Here is a 17,536-nt window from a genome sequence, read left to right as displayed (position 1 = left end):
GATCGTAATGAAATTTACATATGTAACTCCTAAGATCATTCAAAGAAGATTAAATAACAACAAGTTGATTGGAAGAATATTTTTTTTTAAGATTGTCGTTTTTGAAATATGATAAAATATACTAATATAGTATTTTTTTTATTGAATCGATTTAGAAGGTATTCGATATAGTAAATTAAAACATAATGATTAAAATAGATATCCTTTGAGTTATTTATTTTATGTAAGTTTTTCTTTTCTAAAAGTGCCCCCAGAAAGAAAAATTTCTGACTTTCCCACTGGCAACATGAATACCCAAATATATAATTTAAGGCCAGGAAAAGATGTTTGCAATTGGAATATAAATATCATTATCTTTTTAAGTGCTTTCAACAAAAAAATTATCTCTTTAAGTGGCAGTACTGAGACTTAAGAATTATCTCTTTTAAGTGGCAGTACTGAGACTTATATTGAACAATAGCTCTAATGGAGATTTACCAAGACAATTCTTCCTGGTTTCCTTTCATCCTTCTTCTTCCTCTGTTTCTTCTTCCTCTGTTTTTTCTTCTCACTCATAAAACTAATAAAGATAGGAAGGAACTCAATCTTCCTCCGAGTCCTAGAAAAATTCCTATCATAGGTAACTTGCACCAACTTGGCCAGTTGCCTCACCGTTCACTGCGGAAACTCTCTCAGAAATACGGCCCAGTAATGCTTCTTCAACTCGGTCAAGTACCCACAGTAGTAATCTCCTCAGCTGAAGCAGCAAAAGAGGTCTTGAAAACACATGATCTTGATTTTTGTAGTAGACCTCCTTTAGCTGGCCCTAAACGGCTTTCGTATAACTTCTTAGATATTTCTTTCTCCCCATATGGAGAGTACTGGAGAGAAATTAGGAAATTATGTGTTCTTGAAATTTTTAGTATGAAAAGAGTTCAATCTTTTGCAGCTATTAGGGAAGAAGCAGTTGCATCTATGATTGATTCTCTCGTTCCAACTACTCGTTTGAGTACTAGTCCTGTCGATCTCTCTCAAAAGCTTATTTCACTAACTGATAGAATTGTTTGTAGAATTGCTTTTGGAAAGAGTTATCAGAGAGAATCTGAAATGGGTAGATTTCAAGAAATTTTGTATGAAGCTATGGCTATGTTGGGTAGTTTTTCAGCATCAGATTTTTTTCCTAATAAGGTAGGTAGATTCATTGATATGTTGTCTGGACTACATGGAAGACTTGAGAAAACTTTTCATGATTTTGATGAGTTCTATCAAGGTGTTATCGACGAACATCTTGATCCGAATAGGAAGAAATCCAAATATGAGGACATCATAGATGTGATGTTGAAACTAGAGGAGGATCAATTGGGCACAATTCGTCTTACTAAAGATCATATCAAGGCAGTTCTCATGGTTAGTTATTCTTCCTTTTCCCAATATTATATCTCTTTTATGTGTGGAACCAATTTTACTATTTTAGCCAAGCTTGAGGACACTCAACTCTAAATCTTACAGTGCCACATAAGATTTTTTTGAGTTTTTCTCTAAAATCCATCTCCAATGCAAAACTCAACATGAATCTCTAAAGTGATGTGTCAAGATTCATTTTAGAGATCTTTAAGAGGACACTCTAAGTTTAGAGCATCTCCAATGCAAAACTCAAAAAAATCTCCATTCGTCCTCTTTGTCAAGTTCCAATTGAGATTCTCACTCCTAGGTGTCGAAAATAGAGATCCTCAATTCTTATGTCTCCAATGCAACACTCTAAACTCTTTTATTTTACTTACGTGTCATGGTTATTTTTGTAAAAATATAATTAATTATTTTGGAAATATACGAAGACTTGATTTCTATTGGTTGAAATTTAAATATTGATGAGTTGGACAATTAGAGATATCTCAAGAGAACACTCTGAAAATAGAGTGTCCTCTTGAGATATCTCTATTCCACTCTCGACACATCATCTTTGAGATCTTAGTTGAGTTTTGCATTGGAGATGATTTTTTAAGAAAAACTCAGAAAATCTTATGTGGCACTCCGAATTTTTAAGATTGAGTTTTGCATTGGAGATGCTCTTAGAGTGTCCTCTTGAGCTTCTCTAAGTGCCACATAAACAAATCAATAATGGTGTGTTTGGATGGCGGAATCATGAATCCGCGGATTCATGATACATTGGGATTCATGATTTCACGGATTCATGAATCCAAGTAATATCTTTTGGCTTGTTTGGCAACTAAGAATCCTATGATTTATTATTATTTGAGTATTTTTAAACGTCTTTAGAAAAAAATATGATTTTTGAAAAGAATAATGATTTTGAAAAAAAATAATGATTTTGTAAAAGGAAATATTTTTTTGTTGGTTTTAAGTTTGAAATTTAGGTTCATTACTCCAAAATCCTAGCAAATCCTAGGGGGTATGGTGAGATTTTGGTCCAATGCAAATTTTGGAATTAGGAATCCTTAGGATTCAAGAGTCCTAGGATTCTTGGTAGTCAAACAGACCAAGGATTCATGATTCCTACCAAATTCTACTTTTGATAGGAATCCTACTTAGGAATCCTGTAACCAAACACACCATTAGTTTTAAACTACAATATAGGTTTTTAGAGTTTCTCTTGAGTTGTTGCATTCGAGATGGTTTTGAAATAGAGTGTCTCTAAATGGCCTAATAGGAAAGATACCATTTAGATATCCATTTTTCACACTTAGAACTTTTAGAGTTTTTCTTGAGTCTTGCATTGGAGATGCTCTAAGGCCTTGGCTAAAAGTAATTCCAAATAAGGCCCTTACCAGAATAGATATAGTCCATATGTAGTTACAAACATTAAATCTAGTGGAAAACTCAAGGTTCTTTTGTGGTAGTATATTGCAAACTAGTATCTTTCATTTGTGTGTGGAGGATGATTCATGTACCGCCCAAGCAGACTGCAGACCGCCTACATGACGACCTTATATAAAGCCTGCAGACCGCCTACATGACGACCTCATATAAAGTGAGGGACAAATTGTCATTTCATGTCCCTTATCTTATAAACCACATACGACATGCGGTCACGTGGGTGGTACCTAGGTCATTAGTATGGTAAAGTTGTATGTGACCTCAAATGACCATATGTCACGACCCTAATGCTATCCCCTGTAAACAAAACCGTATATATGTGTATAGGAACATGTATTTATAAGAAAAGATTTGTTTTTAAGCAATACAAACCAAATTTTATGAAATTAAACAGTAAAAAGAGTAGAGTTATTTACGTTTTGTTTAATGTATTGAAATAATGATGTCATTCAAAAATGATTTATTTGGTAAATCTGAAACTACGGTGTTATTAAAAAAATGATTTGCATGTAAAAACCAGTTTTCTTTTTTTACAATTTTAAGCGTTTTACCTATTAACATATATTTTTTTAAATCGACTACGATCTACGTTAGTTATTACAAAGCATTAATACATCATTAAGATGTGATTAGCACGACAGCCACCTAAGTTAAACCATTAAGTAAAGAGGTCTAAAGCCCGACAACAAAGAGCCTAAAACTCGACAATATCTACTTAATTTAGTGTCTAAATTACATGAGATAAATCTTGGTGATAAACTGCTTCGACCGAGACTCGATCCCAAGACCTCATGTGCTTAAGAGGGATCTCCTATCACTACACTAAAGAGTGGTGGACTTTTACCTATTAATATTGAACTTATTGTGTTAAGCCTTGGACTCAAAATAGATAATAACAACTCATTTATAACTGAATTTTCAGGATATATTCCTTGCGGGAGTGGACACATCTTCTATCACTATGACATGGGCAATGGCAGAACTGGTTAGAAGGCCTGAATCAATGAAGAAAGTACAACAAGAAATTAGAAGTTTCTTGGGGATGAAGAAAGGGAAGGTTGAAGAAGCAGATCTTAATCATTTTCATTACCTCAAGATGGTAGTGAAGGAAACTCTAAGACTTCACCCACCAGCTCCACTTGTTCTTCCACATGAAAGCATGAGGGATAGTAAGATCCTCGGCTACGACGTCTGCTCCAAAACAAGGGTGATCGTTAATGCATGGGCAATTGGTAGGGACCCTAGTTATTGGGACAAACCTGATGAATTCTTTCCCGAAAGGTTCATCAATAGCTCAATTGATTTTAGAGGACAGGATTTCGAGTTGTTACCATTTGGAGGAGGCCGAAGAGGTTGCCCTGGTATTAATCTTGCACTCTCAATGGTAGAGCTGGCATTGGCAAATCTACTATACCGTTTCGATTGGAAATTGCCAAAAGGGATGAAGATAGAAGACATAAATATGGATGAATCATTTGGACTAACTGTCCACAAGAAAGCTCCTCTTTTATTTGTACCTATCAAAGTAGCATAATTGGCAATCTATCAAGAGGTGGATCTAGCAAATTGAACTAGTTATGGTCAAATGTTCTCCCCATTGGCTTCTTCCTCAACATTGGGTGCTGCCAAGCAGGGACAAATCTATCAAGGGTCAATGGGATATATATACATATATATATATATATATATATATATATATATATATATATATATAAGGATATTTTCAATCATGTTCTTCTCTAGTTTCTTATTCTCCATTCTGTAGCTCAGTAGCTGTCTCATAAGCTGATAAGCTATACTTTATTATCTATTGAAATGTACTCTAAAAGAAAATCACTTTCACCTTTGGGATCGGTCTCGGTTCCAATGTAGAGTTCTACAATCTAACAATTGATCTGGGGCTCAGGCCACCAATTTCAAGTTACCATCTAAATGATTGAGATAATGTTTGTCAGACACTATTTGGAAATTTGATTCTTATATTTACCAAGTGGAAGTTTGATGCCTTTGCAAGAAAATTACTGGAAACAAATAGAGATAAAACATTTTCTTAGTTGATATGTTTATGAAACCCTTAAACAGGTGTAAACCCACTGTAAAATATGGTGTTGTAAGTAGGGGTCGGGTTTTGGTCAGGAAACCCGGAACCCGCCCACGACTGTTCGAGTCCAAAGGGTCCGTGACCGTCTGATGCCCGAAGCAGTCCGTACCGCCCGACCGAATGAGCTTAAGCGGACGGGCGCGGGCATAGGTTCTTAACCGATGATCTGACCAAGTCCGCCCGCTTATATAGTCTGCCCGATCGAACCCGTCCATACCCGTTCTTTTATCCTACCCGTTATACCCGCCCACCAATATGATTGATTTTGAGCCTTTAAACTTGTAGGGTTAGCTGCAACTGTCAGATTTCAAAAGTAAAAAATAAAAATATAACCTTAGAAATCATTATTTTCAATCTTGTCTTAGCCTCTCTACTTCTCTAGTATCTCTCTCCTCCAAAATCTCAATATCTCATCAGTAATCTTAGAATCTACTATACACCGATCGTCATCCATGAGAAGAAGAATAAAACCGATTGTAATCCATGAGAAATCTCAATGATTATATTTTAATTTTGTATTCATTTATTTTTTGGAATTGTAAAGTGAGAGTTGTATTTAGCTACTAAGCAGTTTTTAATTTCGAATAAAAAATTATTTATTTGTTCATTAGTGACCGGCACCCGACCGACCGATACCCGGTTTGCCCGACTATCAAAACGGTCACGGACTGACACTTTGTTGGAGAAAAATCCTAAATGTCTGCCTGTTTTGTCCGGATGTCCGAGTAGACACGCTGGACTTGTGCCCGTTCCGCCCAGACCGTTGAGTTAGTGTATGTTTCCCGCCCATCCGGACCGATTCCCACCCCTAGTTGTAAGTAACTTTCTCTCTAGAAATGCCTTGGTTACACACGCAGATTTCCCTTCGAGTTAAAACATTCGTGCACGGGTTGAACAAGAGAATCACAAGTAGATTTTCTTGACAGAGTTAAAACATGTGTGCACGGGTTGAACAAGATATTAACTATGGTTGCACCAACTACCATGAACACTAGGGCAACATAAGTACGGAAATATAGAATTTAAGGCCAGGAAAAGAAGTTTGGACATAAGAATATAAATATCATTATCTCTTTAAGTGGCAGTACTGAGACTTATATTGAACAGTAGCTATAATGGAGATTTACCAAGACAATTCTTCCTGGTTTTCTTTCATCCTTCTTCTTCCTCTAATTCTTCTTCCTCTGTTTTTTCTTCTCACTCAAAAAACTAATAAAGATAGGAAGGAACTCAATCTTCCTCCTAGTCCTAGAAAAATTCCTATCATAGGTAACTTGCACCAACTTGGTCAGTTGCCTCACCGTTCATTACGGAAACTTTCTCAGGAATACGGTCCCGTAATGCTTCTTAAACTTGGTCAAATACCCGCAGTAGTAATCTCCTCAGCTGAAGCAGCAAAAGAGGTCTTGAAAACACATGATCTTGATTTTTGCAGTAGACCTCCTTTAGCTGGTCCTAAACGTCTTTCATATAACTTCTTAGATATTGGTTTCGCCCCATATGGAGAGTACTGGAGAGAAATGAGGAAATTATGTGTTCTTGAAATTTTTAGTATGAGAAGAGTTCAATCTTTTGCAGCTATTAGGGAAGAAGAAGTTGCATCTATGATTGATTCTCTCGTTCCAACTACTTGTCTGAGGACTAGAGCCGTCGATCTTTCTCAAAAGCTTATCACACTAACTGATAAAATTGTTTGTAGGATTGCTTTTGGAAAGTGTTATCAGAGAGAATCTGAAATGGGTAGATTTCAAGAAATTTTATGTGAAGTTATGATAATGCTTTCTAGTTTTTCTGCATCAGATTTTTTCCCAAATAAGGTAGGTAGGTTCATTGATATATTGTCTGGACTACATGGAAGACTTGAGAAGATCTTCTATGAGTTTGATGATTTTTATCAACGTGCTATCGACGATCATCTTGATCCAGAGAGGATGAAAACTGATCGTGAAGACATTATAGATGTGATGTTGAAACTAAAGGAAGATCCATTTAGCACAATTCATCTGACTAAAGATCATATCAAGGCAGTTCTTATGGTTAGTTATTCTTTCTTTTTCCAATATTATATCTTTCTTTTATGTGTGGAGCCAATTTTAGCCAAGTTTGAGCACCTCATCCATTTAAGTTGAATCTATCCAGTACAAGGCCTCTTTGCTAAAAGTAATTCCAAATAGGACCCTTATCAAAAACAAAAATGATTTGGGGACTTCCTGAGGCATACTCTCCCTGGTGTACTCCCTCTCATAGGACAAGAGCATTTTGGCTTTTCCAGTCTAACAAAAACAGTGGAAAGACCAAAATTACTTTGTGCTGTGAGGGGGAGTACACCTGGGAGTATGCCCAAGGAGTCCCCCTATCAGCTAGCTCTGTACCAGAAAAGATATAGTACATATGTAGTCACAAACATTAAATCCAGTGGAAAGCTTAAGGACACCCTTAAATGTATAAAGATCCGTCGTCTGGTTGTATATTATACTGCTAAGCTTTTATTTTAGTGATACACATTCATGAGTACAGTTTTAGTAGTATCCTGAACAATTTCATATTCAAACGGGTAAAGTCAGGGTCTAGGGACCCCAAAATTAGGGCCCCCCAATTTATATAACGTTATAGGATAGTATTATTATATGTGTTATTTTATGCACATGTATATCAAATCTGTTTGGGTAGTAGAGTTGGCAGAATAGTTGAATAATGAATCTAAGGTCAAGTATTCGACTCCTGTGACTAATTTTTTCCTGTTAAAAACAACCTAATTGGTAGGAAATTTAAGAGACAAAGGCATAACATTTAAAATTAATAAACTACTCATGGAAGCCTAAAAGACACCTAAATAAAAGAAAAATCAAATTAAACACATATTTTTTTCGACTTAAAGTGCAAGAGGCCCCGTCGATACGTTCGCCTAGGGTCTTCCAAAAAAAAGGGCCGATACTGGGTAAAATACAAGATAACCAAATTTCCTTGTACCAAAAGGTGTATATATTTCTTATATGAATCATAAAAAGATCTATTGTGACGATCATAATGCATAATAACAAAATCCTATTTGTCCTTCAATTTGGATACAAAATCGTTTTTTTCCTAAATCTTTTGTTTCTCGTCATAATGCGTTATAAACTGAAATAATACGTCATGAACAAACACAATACAATAGTTGTTCATTATACATTACAAGCAAAAAAAATAAATGCAGCTAGTGTATCAAAATAAATTTGTATTCTTCCATTTCCATTTGACAAGTTTTCAACGCTTTGTTACCTATTAGAGGTAAGCTTTTATCGTAAGTTCATCATAAATGTGACTTCGAACTAGAGAGAGATTGAATCGATAAAGAAACCGAGTATATCATCATCTGATTAAGTTCATTTGTAGTTTTTCTCTCTAAAACAATAATTGTTACATTAATCACAACCAATTCAACTTTTCATTTGACGCTTTCGTTTGTCTGTTTGTAGTATTACATAAAAAAATCCGTGGAAGGTTCTTTGGATCTATTTTTTTTTGTCGAAACATGGTTTTTTTTATATATAGATTCATAAAATTTAGTATCTCTTCAGATCGAAATGATCTCTTTCTAGGGTTTTTTTGTCGGGAGATGCTAGAGTGCCCAGCTCGGTGCCCACTAAAATGCTCTGGATTCACTAAAAGACAAGGTTTTCTCAAAGTTTGACTACGGTGGGGACCGCTTTTATTTCTAAATGAAGAAATTTAGGTATGTTAGTGGGCATTCTAGCTGGGCACTCTATCATTTCCCTTTTTGTCTCTAGAAATCCCTTATTTTTCACAACAAGAAATTGGGTTGAAGGCCCAATTTTTAGATTTTTTTTTGGTTAAAAAGACATCTCATCTTTTTAAAGAGCTAGGCCCCAAATAACTTTTCAAAATGTTATTGGAGGACAATCTTGTAGGCACTCACATTTTTAAGGTCAGAAATATCCTTTGTCTAATGAAAAATACCAAAAAAAAACAAATTTCTAATAAACTAGGAAGTTGTTTTCTACCAATGAAAAAATCAAACGAGCGTGGTGGATAGGACGATTTTTCCGAGTTGATTCTATAAGGTCGAAAACGATTTCCTGATTTTTTTTTTATCATGAATATATTTTAGGTTTTTGTAATTGGCTCTCTTTAATTGTTATTTGAAGATGATTTTGGAGGTTTTGAATTAGTTTTTTGTGAAGAATTCTAGAGAGAGAAAGTTGCAATTTTCAAGTTTTCAATCTTTAGGATTGAAGTAAGTTTTTTGCTATGTTAGTTATGATGTTTTGATGTTTATGTTCAAACTTATTTGTGGGATTTATATGGAAGTTGTGGAAGTATAGTTGATGTAAGGAATGTGTTTGATAAAATGCTTGAAAGATCTTGTTGCTTGGAATGCAATGTTAGTTAGTTATACAAGATTTGGGTTGGTTGAAAAGCTATAAAGTTGTTTGATGAAATGCCCGTGAGAATGCTTGTTCTTGGACAATCATGATAAGTGCTTATGTTCAAATTGAAAATTTCATGAAAGCTTTGGAAGTTTTTCGAAGAAATATAAAAAGATGGTGTAGAGCTTATAAAATGACTATTATGATTTTGTAGGGGTTTTAGCTAGTTTTTTTATACAACATTCTATTAGACAAAATATAATAATTTGTAACAAAGTCAATGTTAAATCAATTCAAAAGCTAATTTGCAAACTATTTGCAAGGTGCTTGCAAGGCTGTGCAAGTTGTTTGCAAGACACTGCAAGCTCATTACAAGCCTCTGCAAGGTGTTTGCAAGGCAGTGCAAGGTGTTTGCAAAGCTATCCACAGTGTTTGCAAAAATCATGCAAGGTGTTTGCAAGACTCTCTAAGGTGTTTGCAAGGTTATGCAAGGTGTTTGCAAGGTTATGCAAGGTGTTTGCAAAAGTCATGCAAGGTGTTCGCAAGGCTCTGCAAAGTGTTTGCAAGGCTCTGCAAGGTGTTTGCAAGGTTATCTAAGGTGTTTGCAAAAACCATGCAAGGTGTTTGCAAGGTTCTGCAAAGTATTTGCAAGGCAGTGCAAAGTGTTTGCAAGGCAGTGCAAGGTGTTTGCAAGGTATTTTCTTAGACTAGGGTTAGGTTGGTCTTTTCACTGAAATAGAAAATTACATAATTGCCACCAGGGAGGTGAAGCCTAAAAAACTTTGATGTATCTTTTTTAACCAAAGTCATAATTTCTTGGGGAATTTTGGCCAAATTCCCCTATGTAGAAAAGGCGAGGAGTAAAAATGTCACTCTCGCCACTCGGACCTTTGATCTATTTTTTCCAGGCCAAGATTCTCGGACCATAGGGTGGATTTATAGCCCAAGCTCCAAAATGTACCATGAATTATCTAAAATGTATACCCCTAGTGTACTGTGTATTATAGTTTATATGTGGTAGTACATCGCAAACCAGGTTCCTTTGTGATAGCATATTGCAAACCAGTACCTTTCAATCGTGTGTGCAAGATGATTCGTGTACCGCCCAAGCTGACCACCTACACGACGACCTCATATAAGACAAGGGGTAAATCGTCATTTCATATTTATGATTTATTTGGTAAATCCCAAAATAAGATGTCATGTGAGAAAATGATTTGTTTGTTGAATCTCAAATTTTTAAAATTTTTAAGTTTTTTACATATTAATGTTGAACTTATTGTGAATATTGAACTTATTGTAAATGTTATCAAGCTCTATTTTTTTACATATTAATATTGAACTTATTGTGTTATCAAGCTCTATTTTAAATTTTAATAGATATCTATTATATTAAAACAGATCAGTCGGTTATCCAGGGGATAAGTCTGACCGTCCATTTTATTTTAGAGATTTACCTTTGATTAGATCGAACGACTGATATAAAATCTTTTTTAGTGTAATTTGACTTAAAAAATAAGGGTATTAGTGTAAACAATTTATTATTTTGAATATTCGGTTAGACTTCTAAGTCAGTTCAAAATTGTATAAATACGGTTCTCCTTCTCTACTCTTCAAACACATGGTTATCACTCTCCCCTGCAATTTTATCTTATTTATGTTGTGATTTAAATTTATCGTCTTCTCGTCCCGTAGGACGGGAGGGAACCTAGTAATAAGTTAATAACAGCTCAGTTATAACTGAATTTTCAGGATATGTTCCTTGCTGGAGTGGACACATCTTCTATCACTATGAATTGGGCAATGGCAGAACTGGTTAGAAGACCTGAATCAATGAAGAAAGTACAAGAAGAAATTAGGAATTATGTTGGGATGAAGAAAGGGAAGGTTGAAGAAGCCGATCTTAATCATTTTCATTACCTCAAGATGGTAGTGAAGGAAACTCTAAGACTTCACCCACCACTTCCACTTATGGTTCCACATGAAAGCATGAGGAATAGGAAGATCCTCGGCTACGACGTCTGCTCCAAAACAAGGGTCATTGTTAATGCATGGGCAATTGGTAGGAACCCTAGTTACTGGGACAAACCTGATGAATTCTTTCCCGAAAGGTTCATTAATAGCTCAATTGATTTTAGAGGACAGGATTTTGAGTTGTTACCATTCGGAGCAGGTCGAAGAGGTTGTCCTGGTATTAATCTTGGGCTCTCAATGGTAGAGCTGGCACTGGCAAATCTACTATACCATTTCGATTGGGAATTGCCAAAAGGGATGAAGATAGAAGATATAAATATGGACGAATCATATGGACTAACTGTCCACAAGAAAACTCCTCTTTTACTTGTACCTATCAAAGTAGCATAATTGGCAATCTATCAAGAGGTGGATCTAGAGATCGAATTGAACTAGTTTTGATCAAATGTTCTCCCCATTGGCTTCTTCCTCAACATTGGGTGCTGCCAAGCAGGGACAAATCTATCAAGGGTCAACCGGATATATATATATATATATATGTAAGGATATTTTCAATCATGTTCTTCTCTAGTTTCTTATTCTCCATTCTGTAGCTCAGTAGCTGTCTCATAAGCTGATAAGCTACACTTTATTATCTATTGAAATGTACTTTAAAAGAAAATCACTTTCACCTTTGGGATCGGGCTCGGTTCCAATGTGAAGTTCTACAATCTAACAATTGATCTGGGGCTCAGGCCACCAATTTCAAGTTACCATCTAAATGATTGAGATAATGTTTGTCAGACACTATTTGGAAATTTGATTCTTATATTTACCAAGTGGAAGTTTGATGCCTTCGCAAGAAAATTACTGGAAACAAAAAGAGATAAAACATTTCTTAGTTGATATGTTTATGAAACCCTTAAACAGGTGTAAACCCACTGTAAAATACGGTGTTGTAAGTAGGGGTCGGGTTTTGGTCAAGAAACCCGGAACCCGCCCACGACTGTCCGAGTCCGAAGGGTCCGTGACCGTCTAATACCCGAAGCAGTCCGTACCGCCCGACTGAAAGAGCTTAAGCGGACGGGCATAGATTCTTAACCGGTGATCTGACCAAGTCCGCTCGCTTATATAGTCCGCCCGATCGAACCCGTCCATACCCGTTCTTTTATCCTACCCGTTATACCCGCCCACCAATATGATTGATTTTAAGCCTTTAAACCTGTAGGGTTAGCTGCAACTGCCAGATTTCAAAAGTAAAAAATAATAATATAGAACCTTAGAAAATCATTATTCTCAATCTTGTCTTAGCCTCTCTACTTCTCTAGTATCTCTCTCCTCCAAAATCTCAATATCTCATCAGTAATCTTAGAATCTATGTTATAACTAAAAGTCGCGGAAGCTATCGAACCTATCCTAGAAATTGATCCGATTATGAAGATTAATCGAAAAGCTATGCCAAAACTAAATATGCAAACAGAATTAACGAGGTTCGGCTTTAAAGCCTACGTCCTCGAACGAACAAGAAATCTTTATTGAAGGATAGATGAAGACGACTCACACAACCCGCAAGTTCGTCCCAAGATGGTACCGTATAGTAATAACCTTCTATACTAAATCTTCGACGACCGAGAAATTAAACACCACTCAAAACTATGAACAAAATTTCTCTCTCACTTGCTCTCTCTCTAGGTCTCTAAAGAAGAGTTGTTGTTGAGTAGTTGTGTTGGTGTGTTTTACATTGGCACTCAAACCCCCTATTTATAATAATATAAGTCGGTCCAATTTGATTAATTAGAAACCAAACTTCAATTGGATTCTTCAACCGACTTCAATTGTGAAAGCACTAACCGACCATTGTGTGTGAGAATACCACCTCTCACAACTAAACCGCCTCTCACAACTAAACCGCCATAGGTTTGAAAACCGCCTCTTACAATTCTCCACCTCGTACACAATTTGATATACTTCAAATTTTGGACGAACACCAGGATACTCCTTGTAAGATATATCTGCTTCTTGTAACTTCATCTGACTGCGCCATATGACCGTGGCTGCCTACGTACCCTTTTACAGGATCAAGCCTACCGTAGTTCTACCAACCCTTCACATAGAGATTACCTTATCGCCGTTACGCCCTTTCGGGCAACTTAACACGAGCCGATTTGTAGCAATTCCAGGCAATGCTTAAACTTGCTACATGTCACCACTTTAGTCAACATGTCCGCGGGATTCTCATCTGTGTGTACCTTCATGAGAAAAACATCACCTTCCTCTATGACATCTCGTACAAAGTGATACCTGACATCGATATGCTTAGTGCGAGCATGATGAACCTGATTCTTCGCCAAGTGGATCGCACTTTGACTATCACACCATAAATCTACGCACTCCTGCTTAATCCCTAAATCATCCAGAAGACCCCACAACCACAATGCTTCCTTCACACCCTCGGCCATAGTCATATACTCGGCCTCCGTAGTAGATAACGCAACTGTAGATTGTAACATCGATCGCCAACTAACTGGAACACCATGTACCCTAAATACATAACCAGTAGTAGATCGTCTTCTATCTAGATCGCCAGCATAATCCGAGTCAACATAACCGCTTACCTGACATGTGTCTCCACCAAAGCACAAACCCGTATCAACGGTACCCTTCAAGTACCTCAACACCCACTTCACAGCTTCCTAATGTGTCTTCCCCGGATTTGCCATAAACCTACTAACCACACTGACCGCTTGTGAAATATCAGGACGAGTACACACCATAGCGTACATTAAACTGCCAACTGCACTAGCATACGGTACACGATCCATATGATCCTTCTCCACGTAGTAGTGGGAGATTGTTTTCCCGAGAGCCTGAAGTGTGATGCCAAAGGTGTTGACATCGCCTTCGCATTATGTATCCCGAATCGAGAAACTGCTCGTTCGATGTAACCTTTTCAAGTAAAGTTTCTTACTTGACCGCTCTCTCTTAATCTCCATTCCCAGTATCTTCTTTGCAGCGCCCATGTCTTTCATCTCAAACTCTTGACTGAGTTGAGATTTCAACTTATCAATATCCACCATGCTTCCAGAAGCAATAAGCATGTCATTCACATACAAAAGGAGATAAATAAAGTCACCTTCGCGAAGCTTCTTGATGTATACACAACAATCATAGTCACTTCTGCGAAAACCATGCTTTAGCATGAAAAAATCAAATCGTTTGTACCATTGGCGAGGGGATTGTTTCAATCCGTAAAGAGACTTCCTCAAACGACATACTTGATTTTCTTTACCCTCAACCTTGTATCCCTCAGGTTGAGCCATATAAATTTCTTCTTCAAAATCACCGTGCAAAAGGCAGTTTTAACATCGAGTTGTTCCAGCTCAAGATCACTGTGAGCAACAATACTCAATAGCACCCGAATAGAAGTATGTTTCACGACCGGGGAGAAAATCTCATTGTAGTCGACCCCTTCTTTCTGTGCATAACCCTTGGCCACTAGTCTTGCCTTATACCTTGTACCCTTGATTTCGGAAGAATCCTCTTTCTTCTTGTACACCCATTTACAACCAATAACAGAATTCCCTTCGGGCAATGGGACAACCTCCCATGTCTTGTTCTTGTGAAGAGACTCCATCTCTTCTTGCATAGCAACCAACCAACTCTCTCTTTCCGCCGCGGTAATAGCTTGTTTGAAGGTGACCGGCTCGTCGTCTTCCACCGAGAGTGCATATTCAACCAGAGTTGTCTGTCCATAATGCCTAAGAGGTTTGTCTGACCCTAACCTCTGTACCGGCTTATATAACCGTTTCGGCCTAGTGTGTACCGAAACATCCTGTTGTTGTTGTTGTTGTAAAACTTGTGTACCTTCCCCTTGAACCTCCTCATGATCGGGTTCATCAATTTCCTCATCCTGAGTATTATCCTGATGCTCCACCTGATCATGATTCCTAGAAACCCGTTGGTCTCCGGTTTCTACTTCCACTACTTGAGCTTTAGTAGACCCAACATCACCACAACTAGGCACCGTAGCTTTCGCCATAGCTACAATGAATGACTCATCAAACACCACATCTCTACTGATTACAAACTTCTTGTCTTCCGTACACCATAGCCGATAACACTTGACTCCTGTAACATATCTTAAGAAAATTGCCTTCTTTGCTCTATTGTCAAGTTTGTTACCTTTAACATGGTAATAGGCCGTACAACCGAAAACCTTAAGTCTCCTGTAATCTGCATGTTCACCTGACCACACCTCGTAAGGTATGCCGCCATCTAAAGAAGAATGTGGAGACTTGTTCACAATATAACAAGCTGTAGCAACAGATTCTGCCCACCATTCTACGCCTAATCCCGAATTGGAGCGCATACATCTAGCCTTCTCAAGTAGTGTACGGTTCAATCTCTCTGCGACTCCATTCTGCTGAGGTGTGCTTACTACTGTCCAGTGCCTCACAATGCCTTCCTGATTACAAAACTCCTTGAATGCCCCATCCGTGTACTCGGCCCCATTATCCGACCTTAACGTCTTTAGCTTTCGACCAGTTTTGTTTTCAACCATTGCTTTCCACACAGGAATGTGTTGAATACCTCATTCTTATGCTTCAGAAAATAAAGTCAGACAAATCTCGAATGATCATCAACGAATGTAACAAAATACCTGGAACCACTCTTGGAAGGTAACTTTGCCGGTCCCTAGACATCGGTGTGTACGTAGTCTAAAACCTCTTTGCTCTTGTGCTTGCTTGTAGAGAACGTCACCCTGTGTGCCTTCCCGAACACACAATGCTCACAAAACTCCATGCAAGGCTTCTTCATGTCCTTCAACAAGCCTTTCCCGCACATCAAAGATAGACCCTTTTCTGACATATGCCCAAGGCGCATATGCCAAAGCCTCGTACTAGCCATTGGATCCCTTCCACTGATTCCTACTGCTACATCTCCCGTAATTGTTGTCCCCAAAAGTTTGTATAAATTACCGTAACGAGTACCTCTCATTACCACCAAAGAACCCTTAACGACTTTTATGGAGCCATTCTCTATAATTATCTTACAACCATTCCGCTCCAACACACCAAGGGAAATTAGATTTTTCCGCAAATCGGGTATGTGTCTTACGTCCGTCAATGTTCTCACCACTCCATCGTGCATGTTGATCCGTATTGTTCCGAGTCCCACAGTTTTACATATACTATCATCACCCAGTATAACTGTACCACCATCTATACTCCTATAGGTAGTAAACCACTCCCTATTTGGACACATATGGTGTGACGCCCCTGAATCAAGCATCCACTTATCGGAGATCTTCTCAGACACCTCTGTCACCGAGAAACATTCGTCAGGGTCTTCTGACACATATCCCGCCTCTTGCATCTCTTGTTTCCCCTTGTAGTCTTCGTTCTTTTGCTTCAACTTGCTCTTTGGACAAGTCGCTTTAAAGTGGCCAAACTCACCACAACTAAAGCACGTTTTCTTGAAAGAGCCTCTTGATTTCCCGCCCTTTCCCTTTCCCCTTTCGTTACTCCTCCCCCTCGTTACAAACAACCCTTGTGTTTGATCCTTGTCTACTCCACCCGACGCCATACTGCTAGTAGCAACCTTACGAAGGTCATCCGCTAATAGCGAATTTCTCGTCTCTTCCATGCTTAGACTATCACCAACAAGCATCAAAGTTTGAACAAGGTTTTCATAGGATTTTGGCAATGAAAGTAACAATATGAGGGCTTGGTCCTCATCCTCAACCTTAACATCAATATCCTTCAAATTTGAGATAATCCTGTCAAACCTATTCACATATTCCTGAATAGAAGAACCCTCTTCCATTCTACATGTGAATAATTTGGATTTTAAGTAGACCCGATTCGTTAAAGTGTTCGTCATGAAGTTGCTTTCTAGCTTTAACCACACACTCGTCGCCGTTGTTTCTCCGTCTACTAGGAACGCCACGTCCCTCTCAAGACACAACATAATGGTTGCCCGTGCTTCGAGATCTAACTCCTCCCAATCCTCATCTGACATATCTCCAGGTTTCTTTCCCGTCAACGTCTTGTGTAATTTCTGCGAGATTAGCAGATTCTTCATCTGCATCCGCCAATAAGAAAAATCGTTTTTCCCATTGAACTTCTCTATCTCATATTTCCCTGCTTTGACCGTACCACTTCTCGATCCCATCTTTTTCTTCGTTCAATCTCAACAAGGCTCTGGTACCAATTGTTATAACTAAAAGTCGCGGAAGCTATCGAACCTATCCTAGAAATTGATCCGATTATGAAGATTATTCGAAAAGCTATGTCAA

At 37.8% G+C, this 17,536-nt stretch overlaps 2 protein-coding genes across 2 annotated transcripts; both read left to right on the top strand.

Annotated features, from left to right (window-relative positions):
- Positions 1-329: 329 nt before the first annotated feature.
- Positions 330-4,738, top strand: LOC147551686 (cytochrome P450 71B34-like). Its single transcript, XM_086671842.1, has 2 exons — positions 330-1,386; positions 3,737-4,738. Exons 1-2 carry the CDS (start codon positions 466-468, stop codon positions 4,346-4,348), a joined length of 1,533 nt encoding a protein of 510 aa, XP_086527968.1. The 5' UTR covers positions 330-465; the 3' UTR covers positions 4,349-4,738.
- Positions 4,739-5,962: 1,224 nt separating this feature from the next.
- On the top strand, positions 5,963-11,920 carry LOC147551685 (4-hydroxyphenylacetaldehyde oxime monooxygenase-like). Its single transcript, XM_086671514.1, has 2 exons — positions 5,963-6,951; positions 11,038-11,920. The coding sequence occupies exons 1-2, from the start codon at positions 6,031-6,033 to the stop codon at positions 11,647-11,649; spliced, it is 1,533 nt and encodes a 510-aa protein (XP_086527640.1). The 5' UTR covers positions 5,963-6,030; the 3' UTR covers positions 11,650-11,920.
- Positions 11,921-17,536: the final 5,616 nt, after the last annotated feature.

Source organism: Eschscholzia californica, unplaced genomic scaffold (assembly GCF_041429995.1).
Source record: "Eschscholzia californica isolate CP2 unplaced genomic scaffold, dmEscCali1.0.p SCAF_3, whole genome shotgun sequence".
NCBI lineage: Eukaryota > Viridiplantae > Streptophyta > Magnoliopsida > Ranunculales > Papaveraceae > Eschscholzia > Eschscholzia californica.
Note: the sequence above shows the minus strand (reverse complement) of the source record. Positions and strands in the feature narration are given on the sequence as shown.

What these genes read in the sequence shown, in the direction of transcription:
- LOC147551685 (XM_086671514.1), top strand. Translation starts at nt 6,031, where the DNA reads ATGGAGATTTACCAAGACAATTCTTCCTGGTTTTCTTTCATCCTTCTT. An exon ending in ATATCAAGGCAGTTCTTATG is followed by an intron (nt 6,952 to 11,037) that starts GTTAGTTATTCT and finishes CTGAATTTTCAG; the next exon opens with GATATGTTCCTTGCTGGAGT.
- LOC147551686 (XM_086671842.1), top strand. Translation starts at nt 466, where the DNA reads ATGGAGATTTACCAAGACAATTCTTCCTGGTTTCCTTTCATCCTTCTT. An exon ending in ATATCAAGGCAGTTCTCATG is followed by an intron (nt 1,387 to 3,736) that starts GTTAGTTATTCT and finishes CTGAATTTTCAG; the next exon opens with GATATATTCCTTGCGGGAGT.